This window comes from Cebidichthys violaceus, unplaced genomic scaffold, assembly GCF_023349555.1.
Source record: "Cebidichthys violaceus isolate CVI_PGR_0920_01 unplaced genomic scaffold, fCebVio1.0.p SCAF_23, whole genome shotgun sequence".
Lineage (NCBI taxonomy): Eukaryota > Metazoa > Chordata > Actinopteri > Perciformes > Stichaeidae > Cebidichthys > Cebidichthys violaceus.
Window position 1 is genome coordinate 1545397 of NW_027176406.1, and position 27153 is coordinate 1572549.

The window sequence follows — 27153 nt, forward strand, 5'->3', positions numbered from 1 at the left end:
TCATACCGCTCTTCCTCTTCCTCCCTCAGTCTCACTCTCACTCGCGACTAAAGAAATACAGCTTCCATCAGACGTGTGAATCATAAAATGCTTTAATGTTCTTTCGAGGCTCAGTAGAAGTAATCATGGGGATCACCACCACCGTGGCTCGTCCACAAAAGAAAGTGCCCTTCAATAAATCAAAAGTAAAGTTCAGACAGTGACACTGACAGACAGACAGGATGCATAGATACTCTATGGAACAGACATGATAGAAATTGACACACAGAGCAAAACCTGAATAACTACAAACAACGTTGATGTGACGTTGATCTCTTTTGGCACCAACTATGAAGTCATGTAGTTCACCATCACACTGATACGCTTAATAAACCACACACAGATACATGTTTTTCTGATAATAGAAAAAGAGATTTACAAATATTTTTTTTTATCAGCAATATCTGGCCCCGGAAGTTTTCAAAACAGACATTTTTTTCAAACAACACAACAAATTTTTAAAAACCTGACAGTGATGTCTTTAGCAGTTTTTCTGGCAGTTTTCATTTTGGAAGTTCAAATTTCTTAAGTGCAAGCTTTGACTGTACTTACCCAAAATATAGAGCTTGCAATCTGAGGACACACACAAATCTGATTAAATCATCAAATAAATAATCAAAATAAATAACCACAAACAAGACACACAACCAAGGATATGCGTTTTCCAGGAAAATGCTCGCAGTCGCTTTCCATTCAATGTAAAGTATGTTGTTTTTTTTTCAAACTTTTGAAATATTCATGCTTGGTTTAACGTGATCTGCCTGTTTTACTCCTGGTCTCCCTTCATGCTTTTTCTGTCAAAGACAAACTGGATTCATAACTTAGAACTCACTCCTCTCACTTCAAAAATAAAACTTCCCCTTTTTTGTCCTAAATGGTCATGTTTCTAAACTGGTGACCTGAAACCCAAAAGAGCTCATGAGACGTCCTGTCTAGGGTGCAAACATAGAACTATTCATATTTAGGGTTACTGTCATTGTGTTGGTCAACCTGCCATTTCAACTTCCTCTCACTCAACAACACAATCCTTAAAACTCGTCAACTTCAATTTCCTGAACTACTTGCGTTTACATCTGTTATCTCGAATCTTGAATTCAAAGTTTCTTCTCATTGTTCCAAAGTCTGGACTGTGTAGGCTGTGATAATCTGACCCACACTTGCACCCAACATCCTGGAAACGCTGGTGAAGTAAACAAGTGCATAACAACGGCAAAGAAGGGAAGTAAAAGTGAATTCAGCCTTCTGTCCTACGTCACTCTCCTTCCTTGCACATACACTCAGCTGTCATGCCTCAGTTTGCAGATCTGCAACACAACTATGTCCTCAGTTTTACTAGTTTTTCATAGTTTACGCGGCTCATCTTTATAAAAAATGAGGCCCAAAAGACTTTTCCAGTTTGATCCTTCGCCAGTCACTTTACCCTACCATCTCAAATCTCACTTTTATTACTGCTGTCATGACAAATAAATAAATAAATAAAACTAAAAATGTCTTTTTCCTAACAGTGAATAAATGGTCAGTCTTACATACACAGCAGATTCATCAGTGCAGTGGACAGCTTTTGAACAGTGCATCCACTCTGCAAGTGGACACCAACGACACATGAATTGTCACGGGCCTTTGCTGTGTAGATAAAACATGTTTTTAAAGAAAGGATTTTAGCACAGATTGTAGTTATCAGTCCTACGACAGGTCCATCCTCATCCCCACCCAGCCCTGCGCGACCAACCAGGCCCGGAGTTCAGGTCTACGAGCTGATGATCTGGCCAGACCAGGTCTCGTGTTTCGTCCCTGGGTTGAGATGTATGATCTTCACCTCCACCGCCTGCACCTTCAGGTTCTTGGGAGGGACCCGACTCACTTTGTACGTGACCTCATCGCCCTCTACTGGGACATACTCCCCCTCGATGCTGAAATAGAGCAAAAGTAGGGCGATGAACTATGAGTAAAAATGAGTCTTGCTTCGTTCTGTCTTGGTATATAGATGTACAGGGGGGTACAGACAAAATGTAAACACGCTTTCAACCAGTGGAGACTCCAGGGAGTCACATTGCCTCGCTCATATTTGCCAGCTCAATAAACAGGATACAATGTCTTAATTACTGAGCCTTAGAAGTGTTAGTAGGCGTAATTTTACAAATTTGCTTTTGCCGAGGCTGTAATAACATTTGGCATACAGCTTGTGCTGAATAAAGAGATACAATAAAATAACTACAGACTGCTGTACTCTCTGTGCATGACAGGTGCATATTTCAGGTGTCAGAATCCTTTATTTAAAAAATTGCTTTATAAAAAGTACTCTTTGCTGAGTCCTTGCAGTCCAATGAGTTGACACTGCAGGTCTGCAGTAACTCTGTGCTGCTTTTTGTAATTCCGCTAATGCCGCGGTGTGTTTGCCTGCTATGAATCTCAGAGGCGACAGCTGTGAAATCTGTATGATTATATCATATAGGAGTGTGTTAAGTGTTATTGCCACTCACTCGGAGATGTGAACAAAGATGTCTTCGCCACCGTGGGAGGGTCGGAGGAAGCCGTGACCTTGTGACCTGGAGAAGTTCTTACACTCGCCCTTAAACACGGGACCTGAGTGAGCACGTACCGTACTGCAGCCAAAGAGAGGAAAACAATAAAGTTCTTACATTAAGCATGAAATGACTCATCCCAGTACAATGTACTGTTGTTATTGTTTCAGTAAGACTAGAAGGAGCAGTTCAGAAGAATAGTCTTTTTTTTATGTGAGACAATTCGGGATTTAGGCCCGTTTGACAAGGCAGAGAAATGGATAAAGATGGTTAAAGGGAAGATAAAGAGCTGACCACATCAACTCCTACACACTGCCTCATTACGTCACAACACTCAGAGATGAGAACATTGATCTGTGTAATACTAATCTGTGTAAACAGTACAGTATTTAATCTTTCTTAAGTACCAATCACAGTCTGCTAAGCCGCCACAATACAGCAACCTGTCAGATTTTTTTTTTTTAAAACAAGCAGCTTTCACATCAGTGAAGCTGAAATCAGTATGTTCTTTCTGCTTGAAAAACAGCTGATGGTTAATCAATTATTTCTTCAGTTTGGTTGACGACAAGTTGCTGTGGTGGAAACAGTCGGATCCTTTATGTAGAAGAATGTGACAATACCACAATTCAAAAATACTCCCTTACAAGTACAAGAGCTTCATTCAAAATTGAACTTGAGTAATGGGTACCCCTTTTAAAAAGACACTCTTTATAGTGAGTTTATAGGTTATACAGTAGCAACAAGCAACAACAACCTTCTCATTCCGACTGGTCACATACTGACTGTTTGTCAGACCCGTTGGCGGCACTTTCTAACGCACTGGGTAGCCCAGCGCATGGTTGCTACATGGTCGGCAATTCAAACAAAAAAAGGAATGATTTGGCGCACTTAAACTTAGGTTTAGGCAACAAAACCACTTAGATAGTGCAGGAAAAACATCATGAGTTGGGCTTAAAATAGCTACATGGACTAAGTACAACCTACACAACAGAACATAAGTAGGGAACACATGTCACAAACATCACTAACATAACTTTGGGACACAAACATCTGTCTCGAAAATACCAGTCTCTATACTGTGTTTTTTTGACCACCTGCAACCTCAACCCACTCTTGCTAATTGTACATTAGCATTAAGTGATTTGATCCCATTATTAGTTCTGATTTGCTACAGGGACTTAAAGCTTTAGTATATTTAGTGGAGTAAAAAGAAATATGTTCTCTGAAATGTAGTGAAGTTTAAATTAAATGGAAAAACTCAAATGTGTGTGTTTGTTAAATGTCTTCTCTCCACCACATTGGTGAATAAACTAATCGTACTTACGCTGAGTAGGTGCGGTTGCGTTTGGTTGGCAACGGGCTGGGCAAATCCCGAGGCAGCGGCTGCTCTTTCCCCTCCTCCCATATACGGCTCCTCTCCCTCAGGAAGGGGAAGGAGAGGCTGAGGGAGGTGTTGGGGGAGCGCAGCGGGATCCTAGAGGGCGACGTGAGGCTGGGGTCTGCCATGTCAGAAGTGACAGAGGGATGAGGAAGATGAGGGAGGATGGTGTGGATGCAGTGTTGGACGCTGCTGCTACTATTGAAGCCACAGGCTGCCGAAGGGCTGCTGACACAGGCGTCTGTCCGCTGGTCTATCTGTGAGTCCTTCTGCTTGGAGAGGCCTGCCTCAGTGTGGGACAAGAGGCACAGCCGCTATCCAGGTCAGGGCTGTCACTTCAAGTCTGTCAGGAGGCCAGGCTGTGAAGAGAAAGACGACAGGGAGAGAATGGATGAGGATCAGAGAGTTGTCATGTGGCTTTAGACCTGATGGGGGAAAGGGGGGACGGGAGGGGTCATCCTGCCGAGAATAGGTCTGTTCAAGTCAGAAACATCATGCAAATAAGGGACCTGTGAGGTGCAACTGTTCTTTCCTTTTGTCTAGGAATATATTGTTTTACCATTACATGTCAAATTCATGTTATTAGATAAAAATCCTTCCAAGAGCTAAATAGATGTTGAGGTGAAGCCTCCTCAGTCAGTTCTCAAGTCCTTTAAATCAAGTCCATTCCAGTGATTATCTTGTATCCTAAAGTTGGGGAACTTGCTAGGGATATATTTTAATAAGAATGATCAAAATAATATGGCTCCAACATGGCAGATTCTACACTTCCCATGATGCAGATCAATTGCATGTTTTCATCTCAAAGGAAATCCCCAACACACACACACCCCACACCTGAGATACCCCGATGACATCATCAGGGTTATTTTCTCTGATCTGACAAAAAAAAAACATCCACTGAAGACTTTACACTTAGCTGAGCTCTCATGCCAAGTATGGGATGTAAAATTGGTGGAGTGCCCCTTTAAATCCAGCCCCAAATTGAATTTGATGCAAAAAACACCAATTTTCTTTTTGTCACCTGCAGCCTTAGAATGTTCCCTCGGCTCAGTTGGTAACAAACTGCATTTCCGGGCAATCCCCCATGACTGTTATACTACATGGTTTCTAGCTGAAGCTGCCCAAAGCATCGTATGAATCTACTCGACTTGCATTCCCGTTGTTCAGTGTATTACAGAGCAGCATCATTGCGGTGTATATTCTATATCAGAGTAACACAGTGTGCTCTTAATCCAATATCCAGTTCGGGAGAACTGGGGAATTATTCCTCTGTCCATCTGTGTTGATCATCATTCCTTAATACTAAAATCCGCAACATATCGTGTTTAGTCAGGTGACCTTGCCCTTCAATAACTCCTAATCCGGGTTTTTCCCCACTGTGTTTTTTTTCAAGGTTAGGATAAGAGGCAAATGACTGATCTCCTGTCAGCACTAAAGGGTGAATTCACCCCCCCAAAAAACCCATTAACGTAGTCCGGACAACAAACATCGTGTCGTTTTCCAAACGAGCCTACGTGTCTTTTACGCCCACTCCTCTCGCCTGTAATGATGCAGGCCGAGCTCGTGACGTCAGAACAGCTGCAGAACACCGCCTCCAGTGGTGCGTTCGTGACGTCAGTGCCCCGTTCCCAAATGAACAATTGCACATCTTACAGGAGTACTACAATCCTAATGACACGGCGTTAGCACAGGGAACGTTACAAAGAAGCCTACATGATCAATACCAGACTGCTTCATGATGAGAAACTACTTTGAGAGCGACTCAGAGTTCACAGACACCAGCAGGAGAACATCTGGATGTGCAGAAATTAAGCCACAGAGGGTCATGGTCCCCGTTCCATGATTATCCCAAGGCAGTGTGTATATGAAATGTGTGTTTGTGGAGTTCAGTTGAATTCATACACTTATCTTATACATCAGAGAACCACCATAACATCCCATATTTTATTCATTTGCTTTTCCCTCGTTCTATTTTTGCCTATCTAGTAAAAAACTTCAATAAATGAATACCAAAATGACAGCCCTAATGATATCCGCAAATTGTCAAAAACGTGTGAAACGTGGGGGAAAAAAGCCGTCGATGCTATTTGACAGTATACAACTTGGACAAAAGCAGGGTGAGAGGTCCGTTCATTGTGACCACCTGACGGTCAAATATGGTGGAGATGTTACACCGACCAGTGCTCCATACAATCACAGATGAATATAGCTCATAATAAAAGCTGTCTCTATTATTCAGCGGTTGTTCTGTCGAGCATGCAGAGAATACATTGTTCCGATCCCAAAACAAAGCCACACTGGCACACTCCCCCCTGCACGGACTCAGCATATATTCACATAAATGTTACTTACTGCATTTGGCGCGCTATGGGTTGAGGACGATCCGCGTGTGTGAGTGAGTGCTTTAAGTCGGTGTGTATTATATAACGAGTTATTAAATAAATAAGTCGACTAAATCAGCGCAGTCCGACGGAAAACCCTGATGTGACGATGTGAGGGGCTGCTGAGTCTGCGCAGCTGGCGGAGATTCCGATGGCGTGATGCGACTCTCTGTGAGCGCGTGTGTGTGTGTGTGTGTGTGTGTGCGTGTGTGTGTGTGTGTGTAGAAAAGGACTTTCTTCATTCCTTGTCTTGTGTGTAATCGGTTGAGGGAACAGTGTGCTCAGAGGTATTATTTGTTTTTACTATGATTTTTTAAAAAACAACAAAAATTCCCTGTGTTACGCAGCTGTTCATGTGCTGCTCTAAAGGGGGTTTTATGGGGTATACTGACTCCAGTGATGCAATGGATCATCACATGAACATACCAGCAAAAAATTAAAATAAAATACTGTTAATGTCTAATGCTGGCATGTGCATGTGATGAGAGATCAAATGTAAAGCTACGCTAAGCTTGCTGTATAGGCGATATTTCTGCAAGGAGGTTCACATGCAAACCATGTATTTTTGTTGATAAAAACTCTGTACAGTCTGACCTAGTTTCACAACAATCAACTGAGACAAACATCTACTGGCCATGCAGTTGTCACATGAACCACCACCCACCCACACACACACACGTGTCTGATTGTACAACAAACACAAGTGTGTGGGTTGCTAAACAAACACTGACCGACATGACGAGTGGACAGAGCAGATCTGTCAGAAACAAGCAGGACTGTGGCCTTTGAACAGTGGGATTGAAAGGCTGGCCGCTAATCCGTTTTCTGATACACTTCCTATAATCATATGACAAATCACAACCACTCACGCTGATGATAGGTCCTTTTACTGGCAGACAAAACAGCAACAAACTAGAACAAGGCTGTTTCATAAACTGAGGAAGCGAGCACAAAAGCCTGTTTGAGGAAACATTTGAAATAAAAAGTTAATATTTTAAGCTTTTGTTGTTTTTTTAATTGCAGCAATGTTACCTTTGTTTGGATCTTGATGATACAAATGCGGTATAATTTGTCCCATGTATCACTCATCCTTATTTCTCTCCTCTTTAACCTCATGAGTGTTCGTAAGCTCTCAGGCATCATTAGGCACCAACTTTATTCATCCCTGACAAGTGCTGTTCAGTGTTCAACAGCACCTACTTTGACCCATTAAGTCAGATTTTGTGACCTGTGTATGTCCGACTATGATACTAAAGTAGTGATGACATTATGACTTAAATAATTAAAGACATAATAAATGTTTTCCTTTGAATTGGGGGGGCAATTTTCATGTGAAATACACTAAATGAACGTAAATGTCAATCAACTGATTCTGTTTTTAAATACAAGGTCAATTTCACACGTCGACCTGGAGCTGGTATGTTCAGGGCATTATTTACAACACAATCAGTCTCAACGTGGCGGAGCACATCAGTCACTTTACACCAACAGCATCTTGGTTCAGAGAGCTCCACTTTGTGCCTCCACTTCTGTATCCAAACCAGTGGCTTCTGGGTCTCCAGCCGGCCGTCCCCCGCCTCTCCGATCAGTCACGGTGACCGATCTGTTCGTAACCACCAAATGTCCTCCTTCCTCCGCTGCAGCGCTAACTGTTCCACCATGACAGCAGCCCCAGCCCCGGGTCACAGATGGTCCCCTGGAACAACAGCGCAATGGGTGAGGTTGGAAGAGAAAAAGTGACATTAGTGAGAAAACCCAACTTCAAAATACAAAGGGTCTGATTCAATCACAATTCCAACTGAATTTTCCGCTTTTATCCGACACACAGTTCAGAAGTTTTCCCATGAAGTTGGTGATGTTGGTGATGTAAATGTGTGTTAGTCATGAGGCGTTTTCTTACAATCAGAGTGTACGGTGACTCTTTCTTCTCCTCACTGGCCTCCGCTGGCGGAGCCGTCGACTGTCCCGGTTGTGCCGGCGTGTCCGTCGCTGCGGCGGCCGGGCCCGTCGGCGAGGTGTCCACGAAGACTTCATCCGTCACCCGAAAACGGATCTCCTCCCCTTGGTCCATGTAGAGGTCGTGGGCCCCCTCGTCCGTCTCGTATTCCCAGAGCCAGACCTGCTCCGCTTCATCGCTGAGGCTGGAGCTAAGGACGGCTCGGCTGCTACTTAAACTGCACTCACAATCAATTCTAGATCAGAGCCTACATAGTCTCGTGATGTGATGCACATGGCAAAACTGTTCTGAAGGTAAAAATGACAGCTCTTCGTTTATAGGAACATTTTCTGTCAGGATACAATTTGGCGGGCTGCTGAAGAGACTCAGGTGGAATGAGAATGTCGTCAAAGAAGCCCATCGTCACTGTGAAACAGAAAGGTGACAGTCTTACCGCAGTGCTTCTGTGTCTTCTGGTGGACGTATAAGCAGAGACATGGGAGCCTTCAGGCCGAACGTTTCTAACGATTTAATATATACACCAGATCTCATAATCATTTCAATATTCAAGTCATATTGTATAAAAGAGGTGAGAAAAAGGAAGTGGACCAAAAAAACTCACATAAATTAAAACTCACGTAAGTGGAATAGTGAAGATTACAGCATTACTAAATGAATAAAATATGTCAAAAATAAATCAATAAATGACGTGGATATACAATGTTATCTGCTACAGATGACTAATTACAAATTTACTTGAATTTATTCTTTATAGAGAAACAACTAGTGAATGAATCAATTAGTAGATCTACAGAAAATGTCTCGACAACTATTTTGACAATAAATATTAATTTATGTATTTTTCAAACAGAGGGTGAATATTTGCTATTTCCAGCTTCTGCGTGAGGATTTGCTGCTTCTCTCTGTTTTAATGTATTGCAAATTCAATATCTTTGGGCTTTGGACTGTTGGTCGAACAAAACAAGATGCTACGTCACCTTGAGCCTTGAGAATTAATCAGATAATACATTTCTGGAGATTGAATCAAACATGCGGAGATGGAAAGACAGAAGTTACCATGAACTCCCTCTTGACTGCAGTACTTGATCTTGCCGAGCAGGATCTCATCGAGAAAAGGGTGAAAGACAACATACCTGAAATGAACTGAAAGAAAAACCAAAAGGAAGATGGGAACCGTTCAGCGAAGTCATTCACAGCCGATACACCGTCCATCAACCCTCCCTTTAACAATAAACTATGTCCTACAGCAGTTTACTCTTAGCAGGGCTAAACAGGACACCGAGAGACCAAATGTATCATGAACAAATTAAAACTACAAAACTAAGTGGAAGGACTGGCGTTGCAAAATGTGGCAATGCATCTAAAATCTAAAGCTGTAGTGAAAATACAGTACATGAAGAAATGAGAGAGCCTCATCATACCTTTAGTGTGTGAGGCTCCGTCCCCGGGGAATATATAGGAATCCTCCAGTTTAGTGATGTCGTACAAGCAGATGCACAGGCCCACGTTGAAGACCACCTGAGGTAAAGAAAGGAGGTCAGAGTAATGCAGACACGCAGAAATTACAATATTCCACACATTTCAATAAGCAAAACTGCCTTGTTATCTGCTTAACTTTAACATACAATACATACAGTGCACTATTCTAACTCACATGCTCAGTCAAAAATACATCTTTTTCAAAATAACCCACAGATCTTAACTGTTGTGGGTTATCTTGAGTTATCATGATTTCAGGAAGGACACATTGCTGTTGAGTTTCTAAAATGTAATTTTTGTTGGTGCTTTTGAGCACCACAAGCAGAGTTCCACATAGATCCATTACATCCCAAAGAAGGCAGACCGATATCTCCAAAACTAGGCAAAACAATCTGATAAATAGCACTACAGGTAGGAGGAAAAATATATGTATATTTTTATTTTTGGGGTGAACTGTCCCTTTAAGTCTCCAATAATACACACGGTGGAAGATACAGAACAGAAAAAGTAAACTGAAGCACAGTTCAATCATTTATATGGACGTAGGATTTACTTCAGTGTTAAGTGTGAATGGAATTAATTACAGTCCTTCAATATCTGACAGCCTCATCTCACATTGGATGAATGTAACATCTCCATTGTGGAATCTGTATGTGATAGTGAGTCTGTGTGTTTTGTCGTTGTCTGTCCATTATTGTGCTTATTTATCCTGCTGCACTTAGGAGATGGCTTCATTAAATAAAAGGTAATAGTGATAAAGTTGAGTTTGTTTTTTTTACAGTTAACTGTGGTGTAAATCGAGCCAAAGTGACGCTCACGCGCACCCGCGCACCTTGTTGGCCAGTTTCTTGTTCAGCTCCTCGGCTATGGCCTCGTTGAGTTGTCTCTGGAAGTTCCAAGGAAGGATCCTGACAGTGTCCACCATCTCCACCAACACGAACATGCTGTAGACCGTGAGCAGGTACTCACACACACACGCTCACACACACAAACACTGCGGTGAACCGACTGAACGGAGCTGTCAGTTGAGCTGCGAGGTGTCTCCTACTGTCGGGACAGCATTTCCTGTCTTTCTGCAAAGATGTGATCAAATAGAAATATCGACAATTGTTCACAATCTAGCTAAAGACACCAATAAAAGTATAATAATCTACGGCAAACTCAAACGCATCCATGATGCCACCACGTGATGGTTTACGACAATACGTTTTTACGACTTGTCGCAAAACTTAAAGCTACAGTGCACAATTTTGACGCTCTATTATACAGTGTATCATTTTTAATATATGTGATTCTTTGTATTACCATAACGTGCTATTTGGTTTCTATACTTTTTACAGATCAAAATAATTATATAAGATAATTATTATTATTATTATATATATTATTATAATAATTATCTTATAAAAAATATATTAACCAAATGGATGCAAATTTTCTGGTACCAACCCTTTGATTTCTGTTTTCTTAAAGGAATGAGACCTTTATGTCTCAACTATTGAATTATCCTTAACAAAATGCCATTAAAAACTATCTGAAGGAAATAAACAATTCCATCCCACAATGACATGGAACATTACAGACATCTAATATATTTACTACTGTGTAAACACAGTAAAAATAACATTACTTTTTTTCTGATCTGAATTACTAAAATCACAAGCTTAGTTTATATCTAGCCTAAATATTTCCAGACATATTTCCTTATACAATTTTAAGTTAACTATGCACAGTAGATATTGTCTTTTATTGGTGTGGCAACGTGATTCATTGGAATTTCATATATGAATGTTAAAAATAATTATATAATACACAGAATCTATGTATACACAGAAATATGTAGAGGTATGTGAGTATTCAGGTTGATATTTCAAAGCTGTGGTTGTTGTTTTGAAACTGCAAGTGACAGATGAATGTTACCATAATATAAATATAGCTGATATAATGAATGTGAGAATCGCAGCCTGTTGGACTTCTTAAGAAGCACACCAGGGCAGCAACCAACTACTGAAGCAAACTCTTCCTCAGGTGCTAGAAGCCTGTAACACCACATGACTGACAATCACATGAGCTTATTATTTATTTCATTGACCAAATCAAACCACGAATACATTCACTTCACAATTTTATCTTTATTAATTTACTGGTTATTTTGTTAATGTCAAGATATTTTCAACCTCTCAAGCAATACAACGGCAGGCTTTTTGAATCGTCTACTTTTAAAAAGTTTAATGCTGAAACCAGAGTGTGAGGGGAATCATCACTATAATAAAACAGCTGTTTATATTCCAATTGTATTTGCTGTTTATTTGATTAAGTGAAGCATGTTGTAAAATTGTCTTTACACACATCAGAGGAAGCCAAACAGAGCACACCTGAGTACAAAATGACACAATAGGCATGCTTTCATTAACACCATTTGATTTGTCACTCTACAGTAGCGCTTTTTAAAAGTCGTGAACATCAAAGCATCGTCGTACATCACAGAATGAGCAAACTGCTTCTCACGCGGCTGTTTTAAATGTGCTGACGGAGGACGAAGGACTATTAAACGAATCAGTACTTTTTAAGATGTTTTACCGATAAACATTGATCCTGGTGAATGCTGTAGGTAACAACACCCTGTACGTAATCAGATCATTATACACACGGTGATTTGTTTGAAAGATCACATAATAATAATGATTTCTCAAACACAACTTACGGATAGCCATTACTTCTCAACATGTCAGTGTTTCCATTAGGCATCTTTGGCAATAAATCTGATACAGTGGTGAGGAGTGTCTAACCATCGAAGTGATGGTTTTAAAGAGGGCATGAACACATGATGGTTCTCAAAATGTTGAATTTATGAACAGATAACCCCTTCACGTTCTCATTCATGTCCAAAACGTCTTTAAATTTGGGCTGCAGCGGTTTCCAATCACCTCTGTCCCTGAAAATGATTTCAACAAAACTAAAACTAAACGATAAAGAAATATACACAAAGCCACCAGGAGTCACCTACCTAGGAATTACAAGCCCCTCTTCACCGTAGAAGCCCAGCAGCAAGCGAAAGCTACAATCTAGTATCTGTGCATTAATTTCACCCACGACCCAAAACTTTGTGAAACCATTAGGTCAATGAAGACCAGAGGGGACACCTTTTCATGACGTTATGTTACGAGTCGTCACAAACAGAGTTAACAGCTCTCATTTAGACAGGCAGCACACAGCATGTTACTTGCTCTCTCTCTCTTTGTCTTTATTTATATATATATATATATATATCTATATAATTATTTTATCATTTCTGTACACACCCCTATACAAAGTGCAGCTATATATATATCACATCATTTACACACAGGTCTTTTTTTAGTACATAGGGATTTAACTCAGTAACTGTAATTATCAATCTAAAGCGATGTCTTTTTAGACTGAACAATGACGACGTGACGGATTTAAAGACTCTCTAGATGATGAGAGCTAAACAGCGTAATCCCACGCAAAACATAGCAACAATGACCTCAAACATCCCTAAGCCCACAAAAATATATAACCAGACCGTTTCAGTGGCGCATTCTAGGTCTACATCATGGCGAGACTTAAAACAAGAATGATGTTGAATACGTTTCTACAGTCTCAAAACTTGTGTATCAATAATGAACATCACAAGTTGCATGTCAGTCCTACAGAGTCACACACACACACAACAGAGATGAGCGCTGAAGGGTAAAATGTTTGCAGAGAATAAAGGAAGCACACCTAACACTACTTTCCTAACTCTACAAAGTGCTAGTGTACAGGCATCTGGACACTAGATTGTGCGTTAGTGTGTGTAAGAAGACAGCAGGCCTCATGCTATGGAGGGCCGAAACTCAACCTGAAGAAAAACATTCAATGCCAAGACAAACGCATCGTGTCATCTCCCATTGCAGCTACACGAGGCAATTTCACACGCTGGCAACTCCAAGATGATAATGAGGACAAACTGAAAAACTTTAACACAGAGAAACCACAACAACAGAACGTCTGTGAAGCTTTGTTCCAGAGGATTTCATTGGAACGATGAGATTAAAGACCGACTATCAAAGAGAAGAGCTTTCTCTGGACATCGCAGCTGACTTTTCGTGATGCAGTTATGCTGCAATTTCCTATGGGCACAGAAGAGTTCCTGTGTCTATATGCTACACCAGAATGTACATAAAAAATGTTGCTTAGATTTCTAGCAATACAAATTTGATTACAGCCTATGTCCCCAAACATTTCAGGTTGTGGTTTGGACTCCATGAACCAGCCTGGTGAGATCAACAAGAGAGACAGGATGAGCTAAGAGGGACACACAGATGCAAACACAGACCGATTTCAACCCAATAAAAACAACCATGCATCTCACACGCACGCACGCACGCACGCACGCACGCACGCACACGCAAGGCTAGCGCTAACACAATGGCAGTATGTGTTGTGGTTGGGTGTCCTAGTCCCAAGTTTTCACACAATGGGGTGTTATATCATACAAAATGACAGAACGAGCAAGCAACCAATGGAAGAGCAGCGGGGAGTGAACGCAGATTCACATGTTGGCCGAAATGTAGCAGTCTGGGTAAGCACAAAATAAAAAGTGCAACAACAGCAGCAGCATGAAAAACACAAGGTCTCAGACTGAGTGATGCAGACTGGGCTCCAATGACAGTGCAGGGGCTGATGGGATTTCAAGGATACCGCGCTACAGTAAATAAGTGTGCCGGGTAGATTGTTTACAGTGTAGGGAACGCTCGTTTAAGTCAATAATGGCAATTCTAGCAGCTTTCTACAGCAGGAAATTAAAAGACGACTAGTGGAGTTCATCACCATTTGGTGCATTATAATGATAGAGAGCATGTGGGAAAGATGTTCTGGAGGAAATGAAGGAAAAGAACATTCATGCGAGTTGAACACAGTGAGCTTATTAAGCTGTTTGGATGGAAACTATTTTGGAGACAAACAGTGCATTTAACTTTATTAATTCAGGAGCTGCATCAGGTTTGTATACTGCTGGATACGGACATTAAAAGGGTGTATATAGTGTAGCTGACAATGAATCATGCTTTATGTTAGTGCTTCCACCAGCCTGTATTTTCACATAATTTGGAGAATAACTGCTACGTTTCATAGAGAAAGATGAGCGTCTGTGTATGAATCAGCTGAACGCTGCAGGGCAACACTCAATGAACAACTAAGCTCAACGAATCTGATTTTAAACCGAGCAGTGCTGCCGGTGAAAACGATGCTGCCTATTAAAGACACACACTGCTAAACTTCGATTACGTGTGATCGTTTGAGTGCGTTTGTGTGATTCTGCCTGTCATCGGGGAGAGCTTTCACAGTAGTCCTGTCTGTGCATGTACGTGCTCGTGTGTATGTGTGTGTGCGCTTTTCATCTGTACAGCGACCTTGTGTGTGTGTGTGTGTGTGTGTGTGTGTGTGTGTGTGTGTTGTCTTTAACTGAGCATGACTACAGCTGTCCCCTAAACCAACGTTAACACGAACAAGTCTGGTTACCATCTACCGTTCACAATGTGTCTTCCTGTTTGTGAAGCCCCCTCTCTAGGCCCACATTTCTCCCTTTCTTAACCCACGCCAAGGCCCCTCAGCGACCCCTACAGGCCCCACCTCCCCCCTCTCCACCAATTACTGGAGCTCCTTCATCCTGTTGAGAGCGGAGCCGGCCTTGAACCACTCGATCTGCGTCTCATTGAAGGTGTGGTTTAGAGTGATAGACTCCTGGCTGCCATCGCTGTGCTTGATTACTGCCGTCAGGGCCTGGAGGTAGGAGGCAAACGAGATCATGTGTCAAACATTTATCTAGTTCATCTTCAACGTAACGTTAAGAGAAGCTCGGCTGTCCTTTGGATCAGTGTTTCATTAGTGCAGAATATTCCTCACCTTGCCGGGAACAAGGGTTTGCAGCCCATTGATTGAAATCTTGTCATCGGGGCGAATTTTGTCGTAGTCGTGGGGGTCGGCAAAAGTCAGAGGCAGCAGGCCCTGCTTCTTCAGATTAGTCTCTGAGGAGGAAAAAACAGATGGAAAAATGAGACGTAATGGCAACACACTGACTCACACTGTATTTCCATCAGGTAACCAGAGAGGGGCTCCTCGTCTGTCAGGAGTATATCTGTTACACAGTAATACGAGGTCACAGAGATTAAAGCATGTGAGCAAGTGTCTCTGGTTGTTATTTAATAGCTCCAGTTCTCATGAGGAATTAGCCGTTCCATTTACACAGAATTCATGTGATTGGAAATCTTATTAGTCAAGACAAAACGCTTTGTAGACAGACATGCAAACTATCAACTACACGCAACAGCATTTCAGTGTTTCCCCTACCATTATACCAGGGGGGCCCCCCGCCCCCCCTTGAAGGTTAAGTTAATTTTAGCGCCAGATCACAACAGAAGTCATTTAAGGTTACCTTTGCTATAGAACAGGTCAAGGTACACCTTTACACAAACTAAATAGCCTTATCTTATTTATACGACGGCATGTCATTTCTGTCTCTACATGGCTGCGCGTTTACAATTCTCCTCTGCTCTCTGTATCGCACACAGTGGAGTTCCGGCCCGATGTGCACACACTCACGTGCGCGCACACACACACATCACGACGTGCGCTCACACACACACACACACACACACACACACACACACACACACACACATCACGACGTGCGCTCACACACACACACACACACACACACACACACACACACACACACACACACATCACGACGTGCGCTCACACACACACACACACACACACACACACACACACACACACGAGCACACTCCCACCAGCGGACAGAGAGCGAGTGTCGGAAAATATGTTGCGTCAACCAACTGAAAAGCAGACAACAATATCTGCGTTTTTTTAAAAGCTCCCAGGGTGGTGAAGATGCTAACACTCGCTCTCCTGCGAGTAGCAGCCGGAGTAGCTCCCTTACGACACTGCACACACAAGGAGGATGAGGATACTGGTAGAGAAGTTTTGTTCCTGTGTCGATTTTGGCACAGTCTTTGAAGAATGGGTCTCTTTCAAGGAGACCAAGACACAGCTGGCCATACTGTCTGAACTGTCCTCAAAATATGAGGAGTTTGGTGTCCTGTACCCGACTATGAGCCTGCTGGCTTCCATTGACGGTCCCGGTCAGCAGTGTAAACTGCGAGAGGGACTCAACCATGAACAGGGTAATAAATACTTTTCACAATGGGATTTACTGCTTTAAGCTATCACTATTTTAAGCTATCAGCTATCACTTTTAAAGCCTAACAGTTAATGTATTTGCAGGTCAAGACAAACATCCGCAATAGTCTGCATGCGGATCTCGATAAATGGGCCAGATGTTTCTGACTTCCCATATCAAGAGGCTCTGGAAATGTTCTTCCAGAAGCCCAGAAAGATACACTGCAGTGACAAAAGCTGCACACTTTGTGGATAATTGTCATAAAAAGAAATGTTCCGATGTTTAGTTCAATGTACAGTTCAAATAATTGTTCAGTTGTTATATTGACTGTTGTCATTAAAAGAAACACATGAACACCATAATTCCTTTCAGCGTTTGTGTCGGTGTCTGTGTCTGTGCTCTGAAACTTACCGTGGATTCTGGCAAAGCTTTTGACGATAATGGCTCGTCCTCCAAGGTGTCGTGGTTCTAGGGCAGCGTGCTCTCTACTGGACCCTTCTCCGTAGTTCTCATCTCCAACCACCACCCAGTTCACTCCATTGGCCTGGATTATACAGTTAAACAAAGAAAACATTTTAACTGCTGTCAGGACGAGTACAGAGAAGACAAGTAAAGTCCCATGGAGGAGATAGGTTGCTGGAAAAATATGCAAAGCTAAAACTAACGCAGTCTAATACAACAGTCCTGCAATAGATCATGTCTTCATATAGGTTCACGGTTATAATGTTCAGTTCATCAACGGACATGTCCCATCACACTCACCTTGTAGTGGCGGGCCACATCAGGCACACCTCCGAACTCTCCCGTCAGCAGGTTCTTGACCTTGTTGACGCCGTCATTGTCAATGTTGACTGCACCAATCAGCATATTGTTGGAGATGTTGTCCAGGTGACCGCGGAATTTCAGCCAGGGCCCGGCAGCGCTGATGTGGTCAGTGGTGCACTTTCCCTTCACCTACAGCAGCGGAGGCAAAGAGAGGACAGGAAGTTACGTAACAGATAATAAACAATCACTGTTAAACACAACATTTAAATAATTCAGTGGAGTTGGGAAAGAATGAGCTAAAACATGATAATGTAATATAATATAATATAAGTCTTGTAATCTGCACTGCTCACCTTGATGAGGATCCTCATGTCCTCCAAGTCTTTTCCGTGCCACCTGTCGAAGGGCTCCAGAAGCTGCAGACGGTTGCTGGAGGGGCTCACGTTCACCTGAACAACATCAAATCAGGGTAAGATGTAAATGTTCTTCCAAGAATATTTTCAAATGATAGTGAGGCAGACAACTTCCAGAACAAACAGAGTTTTATTTATACATCAAAAAAATGTTGGTGTCTTTTTCTGTCTAGACAACTGTCACATTACACCTTTTCTATTAAAACAAGCCTTGACCAAGCTGTTTCTTGTGCTGGTTCAAACTCAGCTCACTAAAAGTCTGTTTTATAGTTGGGATCAGATACTGCATCTTTAAAAAAAATTAAATAATCAAAAATACCATTACTGAGCTGCTCTCGGCGGGGGGGTACTGGTAGGTGTCCTGGCCCGGGTCGAAGTCTTTTGAGGGGAGCTCGTCACCGGTGGGGGCCTCCAGCTTGAACTTCTCTCCATTTGGAGCGGTCAGGTAGTCGGTCTCTGGGTCGAAGTCGAGGGTCCCGGCGATCGCCATGGCAGTGACGATCTACATTGAATCACAGAAGAGGCATTTAAGGTGAGCAAATGTCAAAAAGCCATCGAGGGAAACAAAAATAAGAATGCCATTGTCAAGTCCTCCACACAGCCACTATGCTGTATGCGTGAGCTACTGTAAGTCTGTCTATTGATGCCCGTGTAATTATGAATTGCTGAGTGTGGGTTTTTTTGCTTGGTGTTCAACCGTTAGTACTTCTTACCTCAGGAGAGGTGACGAAAGCATGAGTAGCTGGGTTAGCGTCGTTCCTAGCGGTGAAGTTCCTGTTGTAGGACGTGACAATCGTATTCTTCTCTCCTTTTTTCACATCCTTCCTGAAGAAAGTGAAAACACAGAGCATGTTAGTCTGATGCATTGTGTCAAAAGAATTCCTCTGAGTGAGGAAGGTTAGTTTGATCTTTGATACTTTTGTGCGGTGAGCCACCTGTTTCATATCAGTTTACAAGACTAAAAGTCTACCGGCCTGCTACCAGACTGCAGTGTACCTTACATGCAACAATATGAAAGTGTTGGAACGAACAATATTTTGACGATTTCCCTGTTCTTACAGCTTTACTAGAGGAAGAGCCATTAAAGGGTTCATTCTCTTGGAAGAATAAATGAGTAAATCTCATGACAATCTGCCTATAAGATTCACTATATATAAATGTGTCATTGTGGCCTCTGATTGAGCACACAAGAAATTTGATCAAACATCCAAAATTGTTCTGATGAGCATGAACAGTAGTATTCATGTAAATATTCACAGTACATTTAATGGAAATCCAGTCAAGAACCAGTGTTGGTAAAGAGGAAATACTCCAAAATCAACATCTGGAGATACTTCTGCAAAATGTCGTGGCAATCTGGCCAGTGGTTGTTGAGATATTTTGGACCAAAGCATTGGCAGAACAGACTAATCAACTGCCATGACCCTGCTACCAATGGGGCACAATTAGCCAATTACAAATGAGGTTCATACCTGTCCCACTGTCCAATGCAGGGTCCACACGCATTGGCGAGGACGATTCCACCAACATCACTCAGGATCTTGACCTGAAAGAGGGAAAACATGAACATTTTAAAAATAAATTATTTCCTGCATCTTCAAACACACACAATTATATAAATGTATTATGTGTAAAAAGAAAAAAACAGCTGAAAAAAAACAGGAAACAAGCTGGCAATATGCTATGGGACACTCGCTTAATGTTGGGGAGGTTCTGACTCACATATCCATCTCTCTCGATAGTGGCGCGGATCTGCTCAGAGCCAGGGGTGACTGTGAACTGGGCCTTGCACTTCATGCCTTTATCCAGAGCCTGCTTGGCCAGAGAGGCCGCCCTGCCCATGTCCTCGTAGCTCGAGTTGGTGCAGCTGCCGATCAGACCTGCAGGAGTCAAGTTCAATGTTTGTAAGAGGAGAACTGAGAACAAGAAAACTAAAGTGAATGTGTATACAGTTACAGTGGCAGGTTGGAAGTATTCATCTAAATTTGTATATGATATGAGAGGAAAATTGTTGAAGAGGAAAACACACAAAAGACAAGCAAGTCTGTAATAACAAATCTTAATCATCATAATCTCATCATTCTGTCAATGATTGGAATTATATTGCACTCAGTAGTTTACATACTTTGGAGGACCGCATGACAGGGCTGTAATGTGACCTGATCATATCTTGTCAACAACACAGTTCGCAGGAACAAAAAAAAAAAAAGAAATATCCAATTTCTCGAGACAAAGCATTAAAAACATGGACACTTGTAAGATAATACAGCTGTGTCACAAATACTGACCAACTTTAACCTCCAGGGGCCAGCCGTTCTTCTTAGCCGTCGCTCCGATCTGAGACACAGGGTGAGCCAGGTCAGGGGTGAACGGTCCGTTGATGTGGGGCTTCAACTGTGAGAAGAGGGAAACCACGCTTAATGAAGCAACATCACAATTTGACTAAATGTGGGACATGTTTGCTATAATATATATATATATATATATATATATATATAAAAAAATATTAAAAAGCACAATTAAGCTGCCTAATGCACCATTATAACCACATGATACCAAAAACAAGACAAAGCGACGGTACATGACTAAATGACAAGTGGGTGCTGTATTATTATTTTATTTTTTTGTGAACAGCACTTGAAATCTTCTCAGGAAAGCATTTACTTAACATACCAGCATTAAACAAATTCTTGGTTTACCACCCAGTGTCAGTATATAGGTCATTAATTAAGCTAATCAATGTTTTAATTAACAGGTTTCTATAATGACATGCTTGTCTTAACGTAGCACACCCTAATCAGATTATCTAATACATAACACTGTAACTCCTGACCTCCTGTGTCCACACACAGACTGATGTCACAATGACAACATAGTGAGCCTCACATGTTTTATGGTGGTAGGACTTAAATCCATTCATCATCCTGATTCTAGGTATGTTTGTATTGTATTCACATTGGAAAAATGACTAAAAGAATAATACTTAAACATGCCTCATGCATACTAAATACAGTGTGCTGTTGATGGATATTATTCTCTCACAGTGCAATGCACAAAGGAAGTGGAGAAGCTGTTCACAGCTGGAAAATAATTAAACTATTTGTGGCAGGTGGTGAAAGACTGCTCCAGAAAATATTGGTCGTTTGGACATCCTAAAGTCTGTTTTGACCATTGCAAAATTGCAAAGTATACAGAGTTCTTTGTATACCTCTGAAGCAGCACTATACCATGACTATTAGTACGACAGTAACAAATTAGTATGTAGGATGGATTTGGACATGCCGACGCGACCGATGTTTTGACTCACCTCGCTCAGGTTAATCTCTATGACCTGGTCGTATTCACAGCCATTATCTGGGACCAAGTCATCTTTGAACTGATCAGCCACAGCAGAAATCTCTGAGAGGGGATGAAGAAGGGGACATAGTTGGAGGTAAGACACAGTGAATAAAGACTAAACAGACAAGAGGCCAACGGTAGGAGACTGACCTCCACGGCCAGTTTTCTCCATGTAGGTCTTCATGCGGTGGTTGTAGGGGAAGATGGACGTAGTGGCTCCAATCTCAGCACCCATGTTACAGATAGTGGCCATTCCTGAAAAAATAGAGTGTCACTTTACCCATGTATATATATATATATATATACTGCGCCGTCTCCTGTCTTTGACTTTCGAATGTAAACACAGAGAATGTCTTCCACCAGCATTTCAGGTCTCGTATTGTATCTCATCCTTACCAGTGCAGGAGATGGAGTCAACTCCGGGCCCATAATACTCCACAATGGCTCCAGTTCCGCCCTTCACAGTCAGGATGCCAGCCACCTTCAGGATGACATCCTTCGGAGAGGTCCAGCCAGACAAGCTTCCTGTCAGCTTCACTCCAATCACCTGAAGGAAAAAAACAAACCACACAGGCTTAAACAAAACAAACTGATTGAAACATATGTGGAGACATTAAGTGGTTGAGCATCGAGTTGAAACTGCTCATGAAATTAAAATTAATTTACAAGATTTCAGGTGTTGAGAACTCACATTAGGGCACTTGAGCTCCCAAGGGATTCCAGCCATGACATCCACGGCATCAGCTCCACCCACTCCAATACAGATGGACCCCAGGCCACCGCCATTGGGAGTGTGGGAGTCTGTACCAATCAGCATCACTCCAGGATAGGCATAGTTCTCCAGGATGATCTGTCCAAATAAAAAGGGACATTCACAGTCAGCCACACATTTTTTCCTTGGGACATACAATTTCGAACAGACTGCTATTTGAAATGGACTACTTTTCTGTAAAGTGAAGGTCAAACATCCAAGAGAAACAACAATATGCAAAACACATGTTCTAGCATTAGAAAAGCCATTTATAGCACCGTTATAAAATCAGTGTACTGTACCTGATGGATGATCCCTGATCCGGGTTTCCAGAAGCCTACCCCATATTTGGCAGCAGCAGTGGCAAGAAAGTTGTACACCTCCTCATTTACTTCCTGTGTGAAGGGTGAATGTGGAAGAGTTATAGTCATTTATGATACTGGAGATTCCTTGATGGAACCATAACATAATATACGTGGCTGCAACACTTAAGCCTGAATACTGTAATTCAACAGACAATTTCCTCAAACTGTCCAAAAGATAAAAACACTAGGTCTTATGGCATGTTTTGGTTAAAAGTATAATCATTGAATGGGATTGTAACCATGCACTGCACTCAGCAGCCACTCTTCCATCACATGTACAGATCATTTGCCAGTAAAATTACAACCCTCTGCATGCACAGTGCATTCTCCCATCACATGTGCAGCCCACACTGCTGCCAACACTACTGCATTGGCTGAATCAAATGACATGATGTCAGTTTAGGTTTTATTACGGGAGTGAATATATTATATTTCTTTATGATAATTCAGTTAACCAGCAGAAAGTACAAAGTACACAGTTTATGACTTCTCTCTGCTAGTTTTTTGCTAGCTAGCTGTTACCATGTTGGCTGTAGCTTCATTGAGCATGCTAATTGAGAAGTTTCTTACATTTTAAAAACATTTCTTTTATGAATTAGTTGTTTACTTTAAATCCTAAGGTTGCACACAGCCTGCATTGTTGGCTCAAATTCTCAAAGTACCTTTCCCCATGAGTTAACCTGCTAGCTAACTACATGGTACATTTCACACAGTAGGTAATTGACAAATTAAAAGATTTAGTTGGTAAATGAACAGAATATGTTTGTTGTATTGTTTACATCTGCATATGATGTGGTAAATACAGCCTGGGCAGATAACCCCTATATTTACATTTTATTTTACTTTATTTTCTGTTTCTTCCCATAAATTCCCATGGAAAGTTTACACCTTGACAATTCCCAGAATTTTGCAACCCTACTTCTGATGTCAATTTGCAACCGATGACCGTACCATAAAAATATATGTACAATATGTTGTGTATAATACTCAATCTGTCCTAACCTTGGCCCTTTGCAGGTCCTCAGGCCCTCTGATCTGAGCCTCGATCAGGTGATCACAGTGGATGGTGGAGGGAACCGCCACCCTGGACAGACCGCTGCTGATGAACTGAAGCATTGCCATCTGAGCAGTAGCATCCTGCATAGCCACGCGGTCTGGACGCAGGCGCAGATAGGTGCGGCCGCGGCCGATATCCTGCCCTGCTGGATCATCCAGGTGACCATACACAATCTTCTCCGACAGAGTGAGAGGCCTACTGAGCCTGGTGGCGTGGATTAATGGAAACATGCGGTAGAAATTGTGTTGTGCTGGACATGAATTGTAAATACTATAAGCTAAAATCTTGTAATATCTATACAAATGTATTTTAAGTGTTCTTGCAGTGTCCTTCTGTCTTGTCTGTTGCAAAGAACCATGAAAAAAGCCCTCAACACCAAAAATAAACTTATCAGGACACCAAACACTTTAACTTTTCATATAATAGTCATATAACAGCCACACAAAAGGATTTTCCTATTCCTGGATGACAGCATGTGGTAAGCTCAGTGAGAGAGGAACACCAGGACGTCTAAAGTTAGCTCCGTGGGCCCTGCTGGGTCTCACAAGTCAACACTGTGGTTAACGCTAAGATTAACTGTGCAGCTGTAACAAACACCAGCCATTCCTCGTGAACCAAACTGTAATCAACAAGGACTCTGTATGTTCATGTGTATTTCTGAGACGGGAAACTGCTGACCTCCTGCGCACAATGTTGATGTTCTCGTGCATCTTCTCATAGTTAATGCTGGAGCCGGGCTCAAAGCGGCTCATGGCCACCTTGGCCTTGGCGCTGAAGGCCGCGGAGACATGAATACGCCTTGCCCCGGTTCCAAGGGCCAGCTAGACCAGAGGAAACAGAAGACAGTTTTGAGAAATAACACGGTAAACAATGTTTTACTGTGCAGTTGACGACTAACACATTCAGTTTTGTGTTACATAATAACTATGAAGGGGAAACGGAGGCAATTCAAAAAAAAAATTGTGCTGTATCGTAGAGACTGAATTTGAATGTCAGGATTTTGTTTACGCTAGTAATGAGTACAGGCTGTTAAAATACTGCCCAAATCTTCCTGCTATAGCAATATCAGACGGTATGAAGCCTTTCAAGATCTTTCTTTCAATAACTTCAATTAACTAAATTTGTAATAGTTGAGGTAATTTGCCACTACGAGCAAAGCAAGCTATAATAATATTATTATTATACCCATGCCAATGAGTGATAGTAGGTAATACATAAGGGATGCTATGCTCACTTACTATCTGACCCTCAGTGTTGATATTCAGTGGAAAGTCACTGTGCTCAGAAAAAACTGGGTGAAAGTTTATAGAGCTCATATTTCAGTGGGTAGCCTCACCTACTAGGCTGTTACTGACTGATACAGTACACTGTTTACTATGTACAAGCACTAGAGGGAACAGGCAAAGTAGATCAGAGGAACACTATTAACTACAAACCAGATCTGTGTAAATAAACCAGCTGCAGTAAACATTTGCTCAGATTCCCTCACACTGACACACTACTGGGCAGCAAGTTCAGTGTTTCGGACACTTATTTTGAAAGTAACAGCTAACAAGTGCAAGTGGTTCATAAAGAACCCGTTTGAATGCATAGTTTTTATAAATGTCAATTCAATGCAGTAATATCCTATCTACCGCGACTTAAATAAGAGACTAAAAATGTGATTAAAAAGGTGAGACTGAGGACAGTGGCCTTTTACATATTGTCAATTGTTTCTCCTTAAATGTAAAAAAAAAAGAAAAAAAAAAAAAAAGAAAAGACAATGGCATCCTCTCATAAATGTTGGCTGAAGGAGGTAATACGAGTTTATGATCTAATATGGTAAATCATAAACTCAGACAACTCAACCACTTTACTCTGGCAACCATTTCCGTCTTCTTTCTCTGTAACCTTGCGATCACCTTGCAAACATCAGGGCACCTAGAGACGTTTTTAAACTCTATTCATTGATTGTTGACTGAACTTGACACTGCTATTAACAATAATACGGTATAATAGTGGTTGCTGTAAGGTCGGAAATAGTTTATAACCGTTAGAATGCGTCGCTGTCGTGAGTCAAGCGAGGACACCGTGACCTGACTCGAGCGGCTCGGTGCGCGCTCTACTCTACATTTACCCGTCGTCCGTCAAACGTAAGCAATGGCGGCTTTACTACACGACATAACATGTCTGTTGTCACACATGTACTTGATAGCAAGGCATTTACAAACTCTGAAAGAGTAAAATAACGTTTTCTTACCCGCAGTCTAGAGACAGTTAAGCAGTAAGACGCCATTTTGTTCACTGACAAAGATGAGTGTGTCGCCCTCATGTGACGTAACAGGCTTAAGGATTATTTTATTAAATAATAAATACAAAATATTAATAATAATAATATTATTAAATATAATGAAGCCAATGTTTTTATAATTAAAATAGAATATTGTCAATATCATTAAAAATAATATAATAATATGTGTCCCGCAAGGGGAAATTTGTTGAAAAGTTCTCTGCATTTGACCCATCCCTATGTAGGGAGCAGTGGGCTGCCCATTATAGGCGCCCGGGGAGCAGTTAGAGGTTCAGTGTTTTGCTCAGAGACACTTCGGCACAGATCTAGTAGCAGCCAAGGATCGACCGGACAACCCTCTCTACCCCGTGAGCTACGATCGCCCCAAAACATCTCTCACTGTTATTAGTAATAGTAGTTGTAGTAATAATAACAATAATGTTTGGTTATTATTCCATAAACGTATTGATGAGACATAAACATCAGTTATATTCCCTTCCAACAGTCTTTCTCTGATTTCTCTATTAGGTTGTTACATGACTTATATATGCCAGTATCCTGATAACGTGGATAACATCTAAATTTAATATAAATCCCACCTGTATAGATGACTATAAACAGGCAACTAGGCAAAACAAGGTATTTTAATTACGTGTTACTTTATACTCCTACTGAACTTCCTTTCAGAGGAGAATTTTGTCATTTTACCCCACTACATTTATATAATATGTCAGTTTTCAGAATTTACCATCCTACAGAGTGTGGTATTACTTATTTTCTTCAGTAAAGTTCTCAATACTTACTTAACACCATATTTATAACGGAATATAATAAATAGCATGCTATCACATATAATATGATATCAATATAATGAGTATCTTTTCATAGTTTAATGCAATATTAGACACTAATTGCATAAAAGCACAGCATAACCTTGGCTGGAGGACACTGAAGTAAGCAAATGTAAAAAATATATTTGGGCTTTGTACCATGTGGTCCATTGGTGCGTCATTTCAACCCTATCCTATTTTGATAATTTTCTCTACCTCTAATCCATCAGACAATACTTCAAAATACCCCAAAGCACGTCTTATAACTTAACACTCTCATTACCACACACACCATTTAGTGATAAGAACACCATCTCCCACAAGCCCCTGGTGAATATCAGGTCTCTTTCGCTGCTGAGTGGACGATGCAGCCCAATAATCTGATGGTCCTCCCCCAT

At 41.5% G+C, this 27153-nt stretch overlaps 3 protein-coding genes across 3 annotated transcripts; all 3 read right to left on the reverse strand.

Moving 5' to 3' along the window:
• Positions 1-74: 74 nt before the first annotated feature.
• On the reverse strand, positions 75-6798 carry LOC137878286 (cold shock domain-containing protein C2-like). Its single transcript, XM_068718532.1, has 4 exons — positions 6295-6798; positions 3886-4298; positions 2520-2642; positions 75-1949 (listed from the first exon to the last, which is right to left on the reverse strand). Exons 2-4 carry the CDS (start codon positions 4065-4067, stop codon positions 1787-1789), a joined length of 468 nt encoding a protein of 155 aa, XP_068574633.1. The 5' UTR covers positions 4068-4298; positions 6295-6798; the 3' UTR covers positions 75-1786.
• A 390-nt stretch (positions 6799-7188) lies between these two features.
• On the reverse strand, positions 7189-10940 carry polr3h (polymerase (RNA) III (DNA directed) polypeptide H). The gene is made up of 6 exons (XM_068718531.1): positions 10592-10940; positions 9702-9798; positions 9337-9423; positions 8622-8685; positions 8224-8458; positions 7189-8019 (listed from the first exon to the last, which is right to left on the reverse strand). The coding sequence occupies exons 1-6, from the start codon at positions 10700-10702 to the stop codon at positions 7969-7971; spliced, it is 645 nt and encodes a 214-aa protein (XP_068574632.1). The 5' UTR covers positions 10703-10940; the 3' UTR covers positions 7189-7968.
• Positions 10941-11826: 886 nt separating this feature from the next.
• aco2 (aconitase 2, mitochondrial) lies at positions 11827-25967 on the reverse strand. Its single transcript, XM_068718268.1, has 18 exons — positions 25896-25967; positions 24335-24477; positions 23602-23860; positions 22537-22629; positions 22175-22333; positions 21880-22030; positions 21634-21738; positions 21452-21543; positions 20433-20538; positions 19867-20024; positions 19617-19690; positions 18858-18969; positions 18464-18646; positions 18085-18180; positions 17729-17920; positions 17378-17510; positions 15670-15791; positions 11827-15546 (listed from the first exon to the last, which is right to left on the reverse strand). The coding sequence occupies exons 1-18, from the start codon at positions 25965-25967 to the stop codon at positions 15415-15417; spliced, it is 2382 nt and encodes a 793-aa protein (XP_068574369.1). The 3' UTR covers positions 11827-15414.
• Between the last annotated feature and the right edge of the window lie 1186 nt (positions 25968-27153).

Excerpts from the sequence above, each read along its gene's own strand:
- LOC137878286 (XM_068718532.1), bottom strand. The coding sequence starts at position 4,067 with ATGGCAGACCCCAGCCTCACGTCGCCCTCTAGGATCCCGCTGCGCTCC. Across the intron at positions 2,643-3,885 it reads CGCAACCGCACCTACTCAGC|TACGGTACGTGCTCACTCAG; the intron begins GTAAGTACGATT and ends CTTTGGCTGCAG. Across the intron at positions 1,950-2,519 it reads ATCTTTGTTCACATCTCCGA|CATCGAGGGGGAGTATGTCC; the intron begins GTGAGTGGCAAT and ends GCTCTATTTCAG.
- polr3h (XM_068718531.1), bottom strand. The coding sequence starts at position 10,702 with ATGTTCGTGTTGGTGGAGATGGTGGACACTGTCAGGATCCTTCCTTGG. Across the intron at positions 8,686-9,336 it reads CAGTCAAGAGGGAGTTCATG|TGACGATGGGCTTCTTTGAC; the intron begins GTAACTTCTGTC and ends TCTGTTTCACAG. Across the intron at positions 8,459-8,621 it reads CTTCAGCAGCCCGCCAAATT|CGATGAAGCGGAGCAGGTCT; the intron begins GTATCCTGACAG and ends CTCCAGCCTCAG.
- aco2 (XM_068718268.1), bottom strand. The coding sequence starts at position 25,967 with ATGAGGGCGACACACTCATCTTTGTCAGTGAACAAAATGGCGTCTTAC. Across the intron at positions 22,031-22,174 it reads GGGAGCTCAAGTGCCCTAAT|GTGATTGGAGTGAAGCTGAC; the intron begins GTGAGTTCTCAA and ends TTTTTCCTTCAG. Across the intron at positions 20,025-20,432 it reads GCCCCTGGAGGTTAAAGTTG|GTCTGATCGGCAGCTGCACC; the intron begins GTCAGTATTTGT and ends TGACTCCTGCAG.